Source organism: Chionomys nivalis, chromosome 3 (assembly GCF_950005125.1).
Source record: "Chionomys nivalis chromosome 3, mChiNiv1.1, whole genome shotgun sequence".
Lineage (NCBI taxonomy): Eukaryota > Metazoa > Chordata > Mammalia > Rodentia > Cricetidae > Chionomys > Chionomys nivalis.
Genome location: NC_080088.1, coordinates 59,750,733 through 59,765,942, shown reverse-complemented (window position 1 = coordinate 59,765,942; position 15,210 = coordinate 59,750,733). Strand labels below are relative to the sequence as shown.

The 15,210-nt window shown below is 46.6% G+C and overlaps 1 protein-coding gene across 2 annotated transcripts in view; it reads left to right on the top strand.

Annotated features, from left to right (window-relative positions):
* Window positions 1-2,105: 2,105 nt before the first annotated feature.
* The window catches only part of Mylk (myosin light chain kinase), a 192,151-nt gene continuing 179,046 nt past the window's right edge, over window positions 2,106-15,210 (top strand). For both annotated transcript variants that reach the window (XM_057764119.1, XM_057764118.1), the window contains exons 1-2: window positions 2,106-2,203; window positions 10,138-10,305. In XM_057764119.1, coding sequence (XP_057620102.1) covers window positions 10,141-10,305 — 165 coding nt within the window. In that variant the 5' untranslated portion in view covers window positions 2,106-2,203; window positions 10,138-10,140. The remainder of the gene's footprint in view (window positions 2,204-10,137; window positions 10,306-15,210) is intronic.

The following is a 15,210-nucleotide window of genomic DNA, read 5'->3' as shown; positions in this document are numbered from 1 at the left end:
TCTCCGGCTTCTTCTTTTTCTGGTCACACTGTTTAATCTTGAAGAAGAGAGAGAAGGGAGTTAGAGGTTGAATTACATTTTCCTTCTCTTGTTCCTTAAAGCTGCACATCCCTGCCCAGAGACAACCGCTTTCTTTTCCCTTTACTCTTGGTGATTGAAGAGGGCCAGAAGTGAGAACAGATGGGGACAGAGAGATCGTGGAAGATTAGCTGGCATACGGTTCTAAAGTATGATCTGGAGACTTAGTGTAACCAGGGAAGGCCCCAAGCCTCTCTAGGAGCCCAGGTTATTTTTGCGTAGGACGATATTTGTTTTTCTTCTTCTAGTATCTCTCCATATGGTGACATTGCCTAGCAGCTATAGATCCTGCGATGTCACGGTAGACAAGATGCAGAAACAGATGAAAAGACCTAATTGTTCATCATTAGACCAGATGTTTAAAGACATTTGCAAGCTGACAAGATGGGTAAAGCAAGTCTGACAACCTCGGCTCCATTCACTGAAGCAACGTCATGGCAAATGGAGAGAACTAACTCCACATCGCACCCGTTGCACGCACCCCCTCATACACATATAAATAAGCATTCAAAAGAAGTAGAAGTTTGCAAGATTGGGATGTAACTTAGTGATATAGCACTTGTCTAACTTGTGTGAGGCCCTGGTTTTCATGCCCAGGACCATGCATACACCATATACACAGCAGAACTGAACTTCTTCCTAAAATTTTTTTCCAGAAAATATGTTTTCCTTTAAAAAAAATATTTATATTGCTGGCCACAGAGGTGTGTGGCTGCTACTTAGTCCCTGCTACTAGGAAAGAAGGGAAGAGAGAGAAGTTCTCTCTCTCCTCCCTCCAACCTCCGCCCCAGTCTTGCTCTCGTTCTTGCTCTAGTTTGCTTTTGTGTGAATCTATGCCATGTGTGTTCTGGTACCTTAAGAGGCAGAAGAGGGCATCAGATCCTCTGGAACTGGAGTTCCAGGCTCTTGTGAGCTGCCAATGTAGGTGCTGTGAATTGAACTCAGGTCTTCCAGAAGAGCAGGGAATACTCTTAAGTGGTGAGCTACTTCTCTAAGCCCAGAAGGATTTCTTGAACTCAGGAATTTGAGGTCAACTTGGGCAACACAGTGAAGCCCTCACACACACACACACACACACACACACACACACACATACACACTCAAGAGAAAGCATATGAACATGTAGGCTTCTTGTTGATATTTTTATGTAAATTACTGTTTAATTTAATACCAAATACACCAAACCTCGATAGCACAAACAAAAGCCTTTGGGACCTTAATAACTTTAAAGGACACAGAGGAGCGTTGAGACCACAGAGGCTTCAGCCGCTGAGCTGGAAGATCACGAAAGTCCTAGGTGTTTGGACATAGCAGTCCCCTATGAATCCACCCTCACCCAACAGGGCTTAAGCTCAGGATGCTCCATCTGTTCCTTGGTGTCCACAGAAGGAACGGAGCTTTATGTGCTCCCAGCCCAGCTCCTGTTTTGTCCACTGGGATGAAGCAGCAGCGCTGTGCGGTGCTGAGCACCTGCGAACTCTGCTGAGCCCTCAGCTCCACACGCTGCTGTGTTCCTGCCTCCAGTTCCAGCATAGGAGTTCTCAGCCTTCTGAGCGTCCCTTCTGGGCTAGGCATCCTAAGTGGGGCTCCATTGACTTAAGGAAGACAGGGCTGGGTCTCAGGAGGCACATGTCTCATGAGCCCGTGGTAATCCCAGACCAGATGCACCGAGGGGCTAGAGTGGCAGTCTGGCCAGATGTGGAGTTGGGGAAGTGCCCAGCCCATCTGGGGCTCAAATTCTCTGCTTGACGAGGTCTTTTCAGTTGCCTTACCCTCAGATTGGAGTCTGCATCTTCCAACAAGTGAAAACCCATGAGCTTCCTCCCCTGACTCCCCAGGACTTCACTGAGTGTCTCTGCGGTGGCAGCCAGAGGTTTCAAAGGTCACCCCAGCTGGGCGGATTAGAACAACAGATCTCCCAGCAAAGTTGGCTGCCCTGCAGCAGGCAAATTGCAACATCTGTGAGGAGGGTTAGAACAAAGCTCCTTACTTTCTCCGCCTGGCTCACTCGGCTCTCCCGCTTCTCTCCGTTATTGCTGGACGTTGGACCAGAATCTCATCAGCACTGAAGCTGGCCTCTGATCTGCCTTCTGTGAATGCTCCCTGGGGAGGAGGCTGCTGTCAGGTGTGTCTGGGGGTAGCCGTGTGTGGCCCTGTCCCACTTTGCTTGGGTGGGTCATAGTGAGGCAACTTGGCACAGTGGAGGAGCAGCTCAGGGCTGGATTAGGAGAGATTAGGGTATTTGTCAGGATTTGAGAGCATTTCAGAGAGGATTAAGGAGGGCAGAGGGAGCCATCAGTGCCTGTGGTGTTTGTACACCAGTGGTTTTGCCATCTCTGATATGAGCTGTTGGGGGTTCTACAGGCTGCATGCCATACCTGCTAGGAAGCACCTCCCCTCAGGGAAGGTTAGGTATTTCCAATGTATCCTGTGACTTCAAGGTTCCAAGGTGATCACATATGTGTATGTGTGTGTGTGTGTGTGTGTGTGTGTGTGTGTGTGCTCGGAATAGGGGAGGGGCAGCTGGCCTTTCCAAATTCCCTCTGCTAACTAACTTGACTTGTCTGTCTTTGTGTCTTCGAGCACTGCTCTGTCTTGGCTGTAGTGACAAGTTCCTTTCCAGGTTCAAGAGACAATTTACAGTGCTTTTGATCAAATTAAAGTCCATTCTACTCAGAGCTGCTTTGGGTGATTAATTAATTGTGTTACGTGTAGAAACCTTACACCGAGCTTGGCTCTGCCCCAGACGTCAGTGGGCCACTGCTCTTTTGACCCCTTCCTTGTGCTTTTCTGTTTCTCCTTTATCTATTGGTCTGAATTTGACTGAGTACTGAATGGATCCCCTGGCTGGAGGCGTTTGATTGCAACAGCTGAATATTGCCCTGCCGATTGAGATCGCAGCACAGGCCATCCAGTCTCTCTGGTATGCTCTGCTGGAATGTGGTCACCAGGCTCGATGGAGGGAGAGAGGAACAAGAGAATTTGGCTCAATTTATTATTAATTTCCCTCAAATATGCAGTAGCCATCAGTTGACAGCATGGCTGGAATTTGACTGCAGCTACGGAGCCCTGGGCTGAGGGTGGGTGCAGCTGTTTGGCATGGCTACACAGCTTGGGACTTGGATCTGTGACAGGGGAGTCATCCTCCTCCCTGGAGCAACCTCTCAGGGGACTAGGTGGTTCCTGGCAGTTTTGACTTGTCTGTGTCTTCTCAACTAGAAGCCAGACCCCTTCTTGTCTTTTATTCTTTAGGCCAAGCGTGTCACTTTTTAAATAAAATTCAAAATTAGAAATTCTAATATACGTGTGAACATACATATATGTAAATGCAGGTTCCCGGGTGCCCTAGTGTGAGTGTAGAGACAAGAGGACAACCCCGGATGGGGGCCCTCATTTTGCATCTTGCTTGAGTCAGGGTCACGATTGTTGCTCTGCTGTGTATGCCAGGCTAGGTGGCCCCGAGCTTCCTGGGACTCTCCCATATCTGCCTCATGCTTGATGTTTATGCATCTAGAGATTCAATCATCTTGCACTTGTAGAACGAGCGCCTTTGTCCTCTCCGTTGCCTCCCTAAGCCAGGTGTGTTTCTATTGGTGAGATTATCTAGGGCCCTCCAGAGATCTCGATGGACTCCAGGAGGTTTGGAGTCACAAAGATTTGGCGAGCCCCTCTGCGGAGTCTTTGGCCTTCTGGAGCAGAAAAGGGAAGGCTCGTCAGCTTCTTGTCATGCTGACAAATACCTCAGAGACACGGATTCAGAAGCAGGAGGGATTGATTTTGGCTAACGGTTTTATGGTTGGCCAGCTTCCTGGTTCTGAGACCATGGCAAAGCTGAACATCTTAGGGAAGGAGGTGCTGAACCTAGCAGCTGTCTCACAGTGGCCAGGAAGCAGAGGGCAGGGAGAGGAAGATGCCCGTCAAAGGCAGACCCCTTTCCCGTGATCTACTTCCTCCACCCAGGCCCCACCCTGTAATAGTCCATTGGTGTGAACTCATAAATGCATGAATCCACTGACAACCAGCCACTGCCCAGTGATCAGATCCAGCATCTACTGATTAGATTCAGCATCTTTGAACCTATTTGTTCAAACCTTGAATAAGTAGACTGTGGAGAGATACTCCAAGCCACAATGGGGAGTCGCCTCTCCTGCTCTTCTTCCCATGGCAACTCTCAGGCCCCTGCCTGCTGTACCTCCAGTCACTGAGGACAGCCGGACAAGTTTTTTCTGAACCTCCAGAAATCCAGTGGAGTATGACGGCCCTCTGTGCCTACTTTGGTTTCTACTGCTAAGCTTGGGAACCTTGGGCGAGTGTAACTCGTTTATTGGGCTTCCTTGTCCTCCTTTATGGAAGGGGACCCCAAAAACTGTTTGTAGGAATGGTAGGATCAGGTGAGAATTACCACAAGGTGCAGTCAACATCCACCTCACTCACAAGCTGCTGCCGCTGGAAGCTGCCCATGGGCTCAGGCCTCCTCCCTGCAGAGTTGTCTGAGGCTGGTTTAGGCCTACTAGGCTCCTTGCTGTCTTTGACAAAAGGTGAGTCACAGGCTTCCTTCTGGGTGAGGGATGCTGTGACCGAGTCTGCTCAGTGGGTGTCTTCTGCACCATACTTCAGGTTTACATATACGGCCTTCTCACTCATATCCTCTCTCTATCCTGCAGAGTTCATAGTGTTCCCACTTGACAGGAAGAGATAAAGAGGTAAAAAGGCTGGAAAGCAGCTGTGTCCCCTAATGGTGAAGTTAAGCGAGTCTGAGCTTCCTGTTACATGGATCACCTCCACCCTAGTTCTTGGGTCGGCTGCACAGAGTGTCTGCCGCTCACCTCGGTGGCAGTGGATGAAGCAGTGCTCTTTCCAGGCCGTGGTCCTAGGGTTACCTGCAGGGTGTAAGAACCGTGGCCTCCTCCCTACTCCTGCCCTCCCAGGCATCACACACATCCAGCACTCCTCCCACACGGAGCCCTTCATTGTTTTATAGATAGTGGCTAGTTTCCTGCTAGTAGATGCTCAGTTTGTATCATTTCAGTGAATAAGCATCTCTTTATTCTTGCCATTAAAATGCCATCATATTAGGGCCTTGGAGAGATGGCTCAACAATTAAGATCACTTTGCCAAACTTTTTAATATTTATTTATTTGTTATGTATACAATATTCTGTCTGTGTGTATGTCTGCAGGCCAGAAGAGGGCACCAGACCTCATTACAGATGATTGTGAGCCACCATGTGGTTGCCGGGAATTGAACTCAGGACCTTTGGAAGAACAGGCAATGCTCTTCACCACTGAGCCATCTCTCCAGCCCCCACTTTGCCAAACTTAAAGAGACCCAAGTTCGGTTCCCAGCACCCATGTCAGTTGGTTCACAGTTGCCTCTAAGTTCAGTTCTAGGAGATCCTCTGTCCTCGTCTGATACTTGCACGCATGTAACATACAGTTGCATACACACATATAAATATAATTTTTTAAAAAATTTAAAAATTTTACCAGGTAGAATATACCAGAGCTTGTAATATTTTACTATTGTAATAATTATGTACAATAGCCAAGGCATGAAATCAATTCAAGTAGCCAACAATGGATGAATGGATAAAGACAATATAGCATATATATATATATATATATATATCCACACATAGTAGAATATTATTCGCCCTTAAAAAAGAAAATCCTATTGTTAGTGACAACATATAGATAACTGGAGGACATTGTGTTAAGTTAAATAAGTTAGGTACAGAATAAAGGAGGTTTGTTGTTGGTTTTTTGTTTTTTTTTTTTTTTTTTTTTTTTTTGGTTTTTCGAGACAGGGTTTCTCTGTGGTTTTGGAGCCTGTCCTGGAACTAGCTCTTGTAGACCAGGCTGGTCTCAAACTCACAGAGATCCGCTTGCCTCTGCCTCCCGAGTGCTGGGATTAAAGGCGTGCGCCACCACCACCTGGCCCTGTTTCCAGCTTTTTGACACTGCGATGAAATGCTTGAGAAAAATGAACCTGAAGGAAGGAAGGTTTATTGCAGCTAACAGTTTCATAGTTGATCCATAACCAATTAGTTCTATTGCTTTGAGCTTGTACAAAAGCAGAGTATCATGGCATGGTGGAGAAGGTTGTAGGGCTACCAGGAAGCAAAGAGTGACAGAGGAGGAGCTGGGGTCTCAGTGGCCCCTTGAAGAGTGCACCCATAATGGCCTCACACCTATCCACTAAGCACTGAGGGTTCTACTGCCTCCCAGGACTACAGACTAGTGAGCAAGCCTTTCACACATGAGCCCTTGGTAGATAATCCAAGTCTAAACCACAACAGGCACACACATACAGTTAGTTCCTGGACTGTAACACAATGAGGTACTTCCGGCTGCAGTAACTTACTGTGTATTTATAAAGAATGGACAGCTGTTGTCACTGTGTTTGGTCATGAACATGTTGTAGGTATGCATGTGTTTAGTTATCACTGTGTCAACCAGAAAATCCTATCCAATGCTTTTTGTGGTTCTGCACACACGTACAGAACGCTGTCAGTGTGGGGAATGTTAACTGTTGATGCTCACTGCGGGTGTTTGGGGCACTGATTTTTTTTTTGTCATTGTTTTCTGATGCTTGAAATTTTTCAATAATTTAAAAAATTGAGCATTTATATATTATTACATTCATCTTCTAGTCTGATATGCCCCCTGTATAGTGTTGATTGTTGTTGCTGGATTTTTTATATGTCCAACCTTTGCTTTAAGTAATGCCACCGTTATTTTTACATACACATTTGGCTGTCTCGGATTCTTTCCTGATAATGAGTTTTTACATGTAGGATTACTAGAAAAACTCATGGACACCTGTCCTTCAGAATCCTTTGGCCACATTTCTTGCCAGCAGGAGTATACAGTGTCCTGGTATCACAAGCAGTACATGTTTCCTTCCTAGTTTACAAAAACACAGGCCATAATTGACTTGCACTACTGGATGTTCCTGGGGCCAGACAACGCTCCCCGGTTTACTCTGCAACAATATTCTCCACTCATCCATGTCTTGGAATGGTTTCTTCTTCTGTGAAAATATTTTGGTCCTATGTTTTCATTGTGAACATTTTCTTCTATATTACCATTCATCTTTTAATGTAAATGTCATTCTTTAACATACAAAAAAATCTTAACCTTATAGGGAAAATTGTTTGTTTGTTTGTTTGTTTTTCAAGACAGGGTTTCTCTGTCTAACAGCCCTGGCTTTCTGGAACTCACTTTGTAGACCGAGCTGGCCTGGAGCTCACAGAGATCCACCTGCCTCTGCCTTTCAAGTGCTAGGATTAGAGGAGTGAGCCACCACGTCCAGCGTTACAGGGACATTTTTAAGTGATGTGTGTTGAACCGCTTTCAGGCTTTACCGTTACTTCAACTCTGACTGCTGCGGGAGGCACAGTGCACAGGGCACACACTGGGCTTAAGTGCCAGTTCTGTTCCCTCCTTTGTTGACTTTGGATGATTTTCTAATCCTTGGACAGATTTCTAGCCCTTAAAATGGATGGTGAGATTAGTTGTTGCCTAGTCCTGTAAGGAGCCAATGAACCATTGGTTTACAGAGTGCTTAGTCTGTTCCCAACACACAGGAACTATGACTCAGGTACTCGCTTTTCTTGTGACCTCCTGCAGCCTGCCAGAGTGTTGTTTCATTTGGAAAGGAATTTTGTTTGCACAGCTAATGCCTTATCAGTGAAAGGAAGCCAGGTTTGTCAGGGAGAGAAACCACGCGCAGATATGCTGGCTAAATGTCTGCTGTGTAGAAACTGGCAAGTGGCCAGTGATGGGGGCTCATCAGACACCTGTCTTTTAAGTTGTTTTGTTCAGATTTCTTTCTCTCTGTGTAACAGAAAGAATGAGTAAGAGAAGGCTAAAAATAGGCCGTGTACACATGGGTATGTGTGTTTACCTGTGCGTGCATGCACCTGTGCTTGCACCTGTGTGTGTACCTGCGCATACACCTGTGTGTGCACTCGTGCCTGCACCTGCGTGTGCATGTGCAGAAGTCATGAGAGAACAACACATGTCCTTCTCTGTCACTTTCCTTATCCTTTGAGGTGGTAACTCTCACCCAACCTGGAGCAAGACGGGTGGTCAACTCCAGAAATCCCCCTGTCTCCACCCCTAACAACAGTGGGTTTACATTTAGTGGATCCTAATTCAGCTCCTTGTGTTTGTGTAGCAAATGCTTTTCACCCACTGGCCCATGTCTCTGCCTTTAAATCAGATTTATTTATTTATTTCTTCTTTTTCCTTTCTTTGAAGCAGTTTCTCTGTGTTGCTCTGTCTTGGAACTCTGTAGATCAGGCTAGTCTCGAATTCAGAGGTTCACCTGCCTCTGCCTCTTGAGCATTGGGATTAAAGGCATGTGCCACCACCACCTGATTAAATCAGATTTCTTAAAAGCTTCTTATCCATTTAATTTTAAGAAAATTTAGGAGGAAAAATTAGAAAATATTTCTAATGGTTTGCTTTCGCTGTGTACAATGATTACTTTCTGTAGTCACAAAGGAGGCACCATCTTGTGTACTAGACCCGTGGATATTTTCAGTTTTCTCCTTCGGCCTATGTAGCATGACCCCACCCTCACTCCTGTCACTCAGATTCTTCATTTGTATAAAGATGAGCCCACTCATGGTGTTAGGTTAGAAGGGAGGAGTGGGAGGAGCAGTATCTGGAGTTCCGTTGCGCCGTGGGGAGAAGTGCGTAGTTAACTATGAAGAACCTTTCAGAACAGCTGGAAAAAGCTTCCAAGTATTGTCACCACAAAGAAGTGATAACTGTCCAAGGGGACGGATATGCCGACTGCCCCAACTTAGAGCACATGAAGCCATGTACCAAGACACCACGTTGTATCCCATAAATGTATGCAGTTACTATGTCAACCAAAATTAAAATGATGAAAATCTTAAATGTGTGATCATAGATAAAGGTCCTCTACATAGTGTTTGAAACAGAGGAGTGTTCAGTAAGTGGCAATTTAGAATGTTATTAATTATGTGTGTGTATATGTTCGTGTCCCATAGTGTGCATGTCAGAGGAGTAGGCAAAGAAGCAATTTCTTTCCTTCTACCATGTGGGACCAGGGGATCAAACTCAGGCCATTGTGCTTGGAGACAAGTGTGTTTTGTCCCCTGAGCCATCTTGCCAGCTCACCAATAAGTGATAATTTATTATATTTGCACATTGGTATTTTCTAATATTTACCTTGAAACATACTTAAAGAAGAAGCAACTCAAATGATTAACCATTGATTGCTTCAGTGGATAGCGATTGTTCCTCTCCATATCAGTCCTTTAGTCCTAGATAATCTCGACAGCCTGCAGACACATCCCATCTAGTTCCATACCTGCCTTGGACAGGATCCCGGGTTCAAGGTATTCTTGGCAGTGATGGCATAATTTTGTTCTACCTCATTGGATAAATGCATTAGCCTCTTTGGACCTTAGTTACAGATGAAGGAGTCAGCCTGGATGAACTTCCAGTGCCTCCTTCCTTTCCTTGATGCTTTGATCTTTGAGTCCTTCTACAAAGTAGGCCCGGCTTGACCCGCCCCTTTATTCAGGCACCAACTCTCACCTTCTCACCTAGGGCCCTTGTCACGTTAACCCCAACCTCCCTCCTTTCTTGGAGTCTCAATGCTGTTTTATTGCTTTGTTTTGTTTGTTTTGTTTTCTTTCTAGGCCACGATCTTTGTAGGCAGAAGTAGCTGGGACTTCCCACTTTGGTGCTTCAGGTAGATGTTGTTGAACACAGAGCCTCCAGGGCCTGTTGTGAAATCTATGAGTATCCAGTTTTCCTGATTTTGTCCAAGTCCTGCTCTCTCAGAAGACAGGTGGGAGCTCTTGGTAGGCATGACCTGGGAGCTGGGGTCTAGGACTGGCTCTATCTTGCCTGGTACGTTATGTGGAGAAGCCACAGAAGGTACTCCAGGTGGATGCTGACCTTACTGGGCCCCTGCACCTTCTAGTTCAAACCACAGGGCTGGGCAAGTGGTATCTACAAGGGAGACGACATACTGCATGTTCTAAGACCTGACTCGCTCCTCTTCCTTTTGTAGACCATGGCGGACGTGAAACTGGTTGCCTCATCACACATGTCCAAAACCTCCCATGGTGTGGATCCCTCAAGGGTCAGCACCACACCCCTCACAGAGGCCCCTGCTTTCATCCTGCCTCCTCGGAACCTCTGCATCAAAGAAGGAGCCACGGCCAAGTTCGAAGGGAGGGTAAGAAGCATGCTTGATTGGGAGATGGCATGGGAGATGGGGAGTGTTCATCAAATGTGTCCTCAACAAGCCGGACATGACTAAAGGTCTAGCCTTCCTTTGGACCGTCATATAAATTGAATGTGTACCATCTTGCTCTGTTTCTTGGTTTATGGTGAGCTTCAGTCTCTGGTGATGTACTCAGCCATGGAGGAGGGGGTCAGCCAAATTGACCGTCTTGCGATATTTTGCTGCTCATTATGTTCTGGATACATGGCCTGGTGTCAAGAGAAATGAATTTTGAGTTTAAAAATGTGCTCCAAAATCTGGGCTCCTACCAATGGACTGATTTCTCTCCCACTTCTTCTCTGGAAGGAATGTTTTATCACCTGCCCTCCTGTTCCACCCAGAGGAGTGGAATGTCAGGATCCCAATTTCATTTTGTCACCTTTTACCAATGAATCTTGATCTCTTGCCCTTGTGGGGCCCCCATTTCTTCTTCTGAAAGTATGAATGGCAATCCCTTGCCTACTTCCTGTTAAATAGGTAAAGAGGAGAGCCTGGAAGAAAATCTGTAAGAATAGCCGAGGCTATACCCGGTGGGAAAGCCTTCTAGTAAGCTGTAAGTAGGCATTACGTCAGATTCACACGGAGGTGACATGGACATGAGGGAGGTTATGGGTAGGGTTCACTTGGAGATCAAGCATGGGGGTCCTAGCCCCAGAAGTGTAAAGGCCTTGGCGTGAGCACTCAGCAAAGTGTGAGGGATTCCTAAGTACCCCGTGACTGTAATAGTGAGCTCCTGGGAGCCAGCTGAAGAACGGAGATGTTCTTGGAGGCAGTGGCCTTACCTCTGTGTGGTAGCAGGTTTGGCCACGAGTGTGCTGAGGCTTCTGTGTTGGAGACAGGTCAGAGCTGTCCCTAATTGTACGTGAGGCAATGATCTGTCTAGTGAGGACTCGTGCTAATGGGTCTGCCCTAACATCTCCATGTTATATATCTTATCTAAAGCAGAGCACAGGGGCGATGTTGGGGATGTTTGTGGGCTCCGCCAGGATGAGGCTCTCTTCTGTTGCCCTGAATTTAGTCTGCCTCCTCTCATCTCCACGCCAGGGAGAAACCTTGAGTATTCAGAAATGGTTCGCATGATCGCAGAAAGGGAGGGAGGGCTGGTTTCTGTTATGGCATTGATGACCCTTGAGAACACTCCAGCAAGTGAAAGAAGCCAGGCAGGAAAGGACCAGACCACACGATTCCATTTATATTACATGTCCAGGATGGCACCTCTGGGAGGACAGAGAGACAAACAGTCCCAGCAGGTGGGGGAGAGAGAGATGGGCGTGGCTGACAGTTGTTGTTTCTCCCTGGGATGGAGAAAATGTCCTGAAAATAGACAGCCATGGTGACGGGGCGACTTTGTGGATGTTTTTATAAAATGCTGAACTATGCACATGATAAAATTTAAAAGCCATTTACGACGTGCCTTCGTCAGCAGATCTTCCCACCCTCTAACCACACTGCTTCTGAGAGACGGCTCCTTCCTTGGCTTGGCTTCTCCACAGCACAGCGACACCCTGGCTTCTGTCACTGCAGTTGTTAGGAAGGGTTGTTAGGAAGGAGCCACGGCTTTGAGTTAGGACCGTCAGGACACAAACACTCATCTGACAGCTAGCATAGCTACTCTCTTGGACCTTCCATGAAGCTAGGTTTTCCTCATTTGAGGGAAAACAACAACAACAACAAAAAAACCAACCAACAAAAATGAACCACAAATGCTGACTGTTTCTAACCCAGAGCAGCTAATAAGACATTAGAAGTGCTCTATGCTGTCAGAAAGTGTTGTAATACAGTGCTTCTCTGGCTGAGTTGAAACTCACATAATACAAATTTAATCATTACTTGGCGTTCTCTTACTGTAACAACATTGCTGAGTTAAACCAGCCTTTTAAAGGTTGTTTCTTTGGAACCACCATTTCTGGTGGTTGCTTGGTGCATTGTGTTTGGGCCTGTGGAGGGGCGGTGCATCATAGTAGGGTATGCAGTAGAAAAAGCTACGCTAGGCCTTAGCCAAAGTTGGTTGCTTCAACGTTGCAAATGAGATTTTGGGTGATTGTTCAGGTAACCAATTGTCTCTGTCATATAGTGCTCACTTTGGAGGCTGCTTGATTGCACTTCCTACCTACTCAAGTAATATTATCTCCCTTCTTAGGCCTTTGGTGGGGTTGAAGATTTGATAATCGTAGTTACCTTCCTCTTACGATTTAGCCAAGCTTATTTCCAATGCAAGATGTAGACACTTTGGAATAGAATGTTTATTAAAACATTTATCATGTCTTCCTTGCTAAAAGAAAAAAAAAAGCTACTCTCTGTGTGACCCCAGAAACAAAGACATAGGAGCCCGGGTCCCAGCCCCTGCGAAGGCACATCCCAGTGACCTAATTTCCTTTCACTGAGGCTCCACACACTAAAGGCTTTACCACCTCCAGATAGTGCCACTCCAAGGACAAGCTTTCATTACGTGGGCCTCTTGGGGCCAAACCAAATCCAAACTGCAGCAGTGTTAACTGAAGAACTCTTAAGACAGCGTTGTCTTAGGGGTATTTTATTTGACTTATGTTGACCCAGGAGTTGACTCTGCATATTCCTTGTGGTCTGTGTGTTCCTTTTGAATCATCCCGAGGGCCTGCCTTGCTGCTTGCCACAGGACGTTGGCAGCGTGCTGGGGAATGGCATGTATGGAGGGATGTTAGAGAGGGTTATGCAGCTAGGCTCTGGCTTACTTGCAAACGGAGCTAGGCAGAAAGTTCTCTATTGACACATATGCTTCTTGGCCACAAACACATGAAGACATTCACATCAGGGGAGAGCCACCTCTAATGACCCCAGGATGAGGAAGCTTGTTGTGTGGATATCAGGCTGAAGCTGAGCCAGGGACATCATGTCCTTGTGCCCTCACGGAAGTCAAAAAATTAGGTGGTTTGCTTGGAGCAGGAGTTGCTGTTAGAAGAAACTGAGCTCTGCATGCAGGCTCCCGATACTCGGCCAGAGGTGCCTGCTGCCCTCCAAGACTGCTTCTGGACCTCTGCACCCTGCCTGCAATGCCCTCCTCTCGTGGAGCACACGCATGCTCAGTGGCTTCTGTGCCTGTGACCGCATCACAGCCACTGTAGGACAACAGCTCTGGGGACTGGGCTCTCAAAGGAGTTCTTTCCAAGGTATCTTTCTGAGGTTATGCCTCATCCTTCAGTTCTGCCTGGCAGTTCCTGTTGGGCTCATCCTTCCTGGTGCCCAAGGACCCCTGCTGGTTTCCTGTCCTTCCTGAGAGTTGCTGCCCCAAGTGGAGGGTCCAGCTTCTTGTGGTGAGGCCAGGGATTGGTTCAGTGGATGCCACAGATGTCGGCAGGTCACGAAGACTCTTTCCCTCCACCTCCAAGGCTGTACGTAGCAGTTGGGGTGAAACTTGGCCTTATTATTTTTATCCCTGAAATCTAAAAGCAACAGCCCACTCACTCTGTTTTCCTGTTATGTCTACTTTCAAAAAGAACTAAATGAACCCCTCCTCCGATAACGTGCCTCTTCTTATCAGCAAGACATGGGTCTCTGTAGAGCGGTGCCATAGTTGCCCCCTTGGGTTCAGGCCTCCCTGAGGTACTCCATGCTTGGCGTTAGGTCTGTTGCATCTCCTAGCACTTTCCCACTCCGTGACAGATGCATTGGTCAGAGAACACATAGCCTGTTCCCTTAACTGGCCATTTCAATGCCTGCCATAACTCCAGAGACTTCCATTGCAGTTCAGCATGGCCCAATGACACATCTGGGCTGAAGTCATCTAGTGGGCTTCAAGGAAAGATGTCTTTTTCATGATTAAAAGTTAAAAAAAAGACATCGTTGATGCTTCGTTTTCTACCTTACGTTCTTCCTGCCTTGAGTACAGATGTGATGCCGCTGCTCAGGCAGCTATTTTAAAACCATGAGGATTGGTTGGAGGCAGGAGAATGGCAGCGAAGGACTAGCAACCAAGAGACAAGTGAACCCTAAGGCTTCAAGACTTTTTAAGATAAGATCTTTAGCTGTGATTATCCGTATAGGAAATTTTACAAAAATATCTTCCTGACCAGTCTAATGATGTCTATGTAGATGATGTCCTTAACTGATGGACTGCACTAGTGATGTATGTGAGATGTCCTTTAAACGATGCACTGCACAGGGACCACCTAGAAACTCTTTTGGTCCCTTTCCAAATTCACTAGCCATGACAGACTGCCTCATTCTGAGTTTAATATGGCCCTGAATTTGAGAAGAATTCCTTCCGTCCTGGCTCTGGCCATTCAGAAGAAAATTTTGCACTTGAAGGGAAGTGGTGCAGTCTATGGAGCTGCTTCTGTCCAATCAGGTCTAGGTAATTGGTTAGACTATGTCCTTGAGTGTGCATGTGTGGGTTAGGTAATTGGTTAGACTATGTCCTTGAGTGTGCATGTGTGGGTTAGGTAATTGGTTAGACTATGTCCTTGAGTGTGCATGTGTGGGTTAGGTAATTGGTTAGACTATGTCCTTGAGTGTGCATGTGTGAGTTAGGTAACTGGTTAAACTATGTCCTTGAGTGTGCATGTGTGGGTTAGGTAATTGGTTAGACTATGTCCTTGAGTGTGCATGTGTGGGTTAGGTAACTGGTTAAACTATGTCCTTGAGTGTGCATGTGTGGTGGGGTTCTGCACGCCCAAAGCTTGAGAGGTTGTTTCCAGAAAGTCACAAACATTTGCCTTCATGTTCCATTCGTGCAGCCTTTAGACACCAGCACCCCACGCCGTGCCCTGAGCTGACATTAGAAACCCCTGTCCTTTCATCCAGCTGTGCCCTCTCAATATAGCACCTAGGACCCGTCAGTTTTCTACCTCAGTGGCCTGTGAGGGCCTCTTCCCATGACTG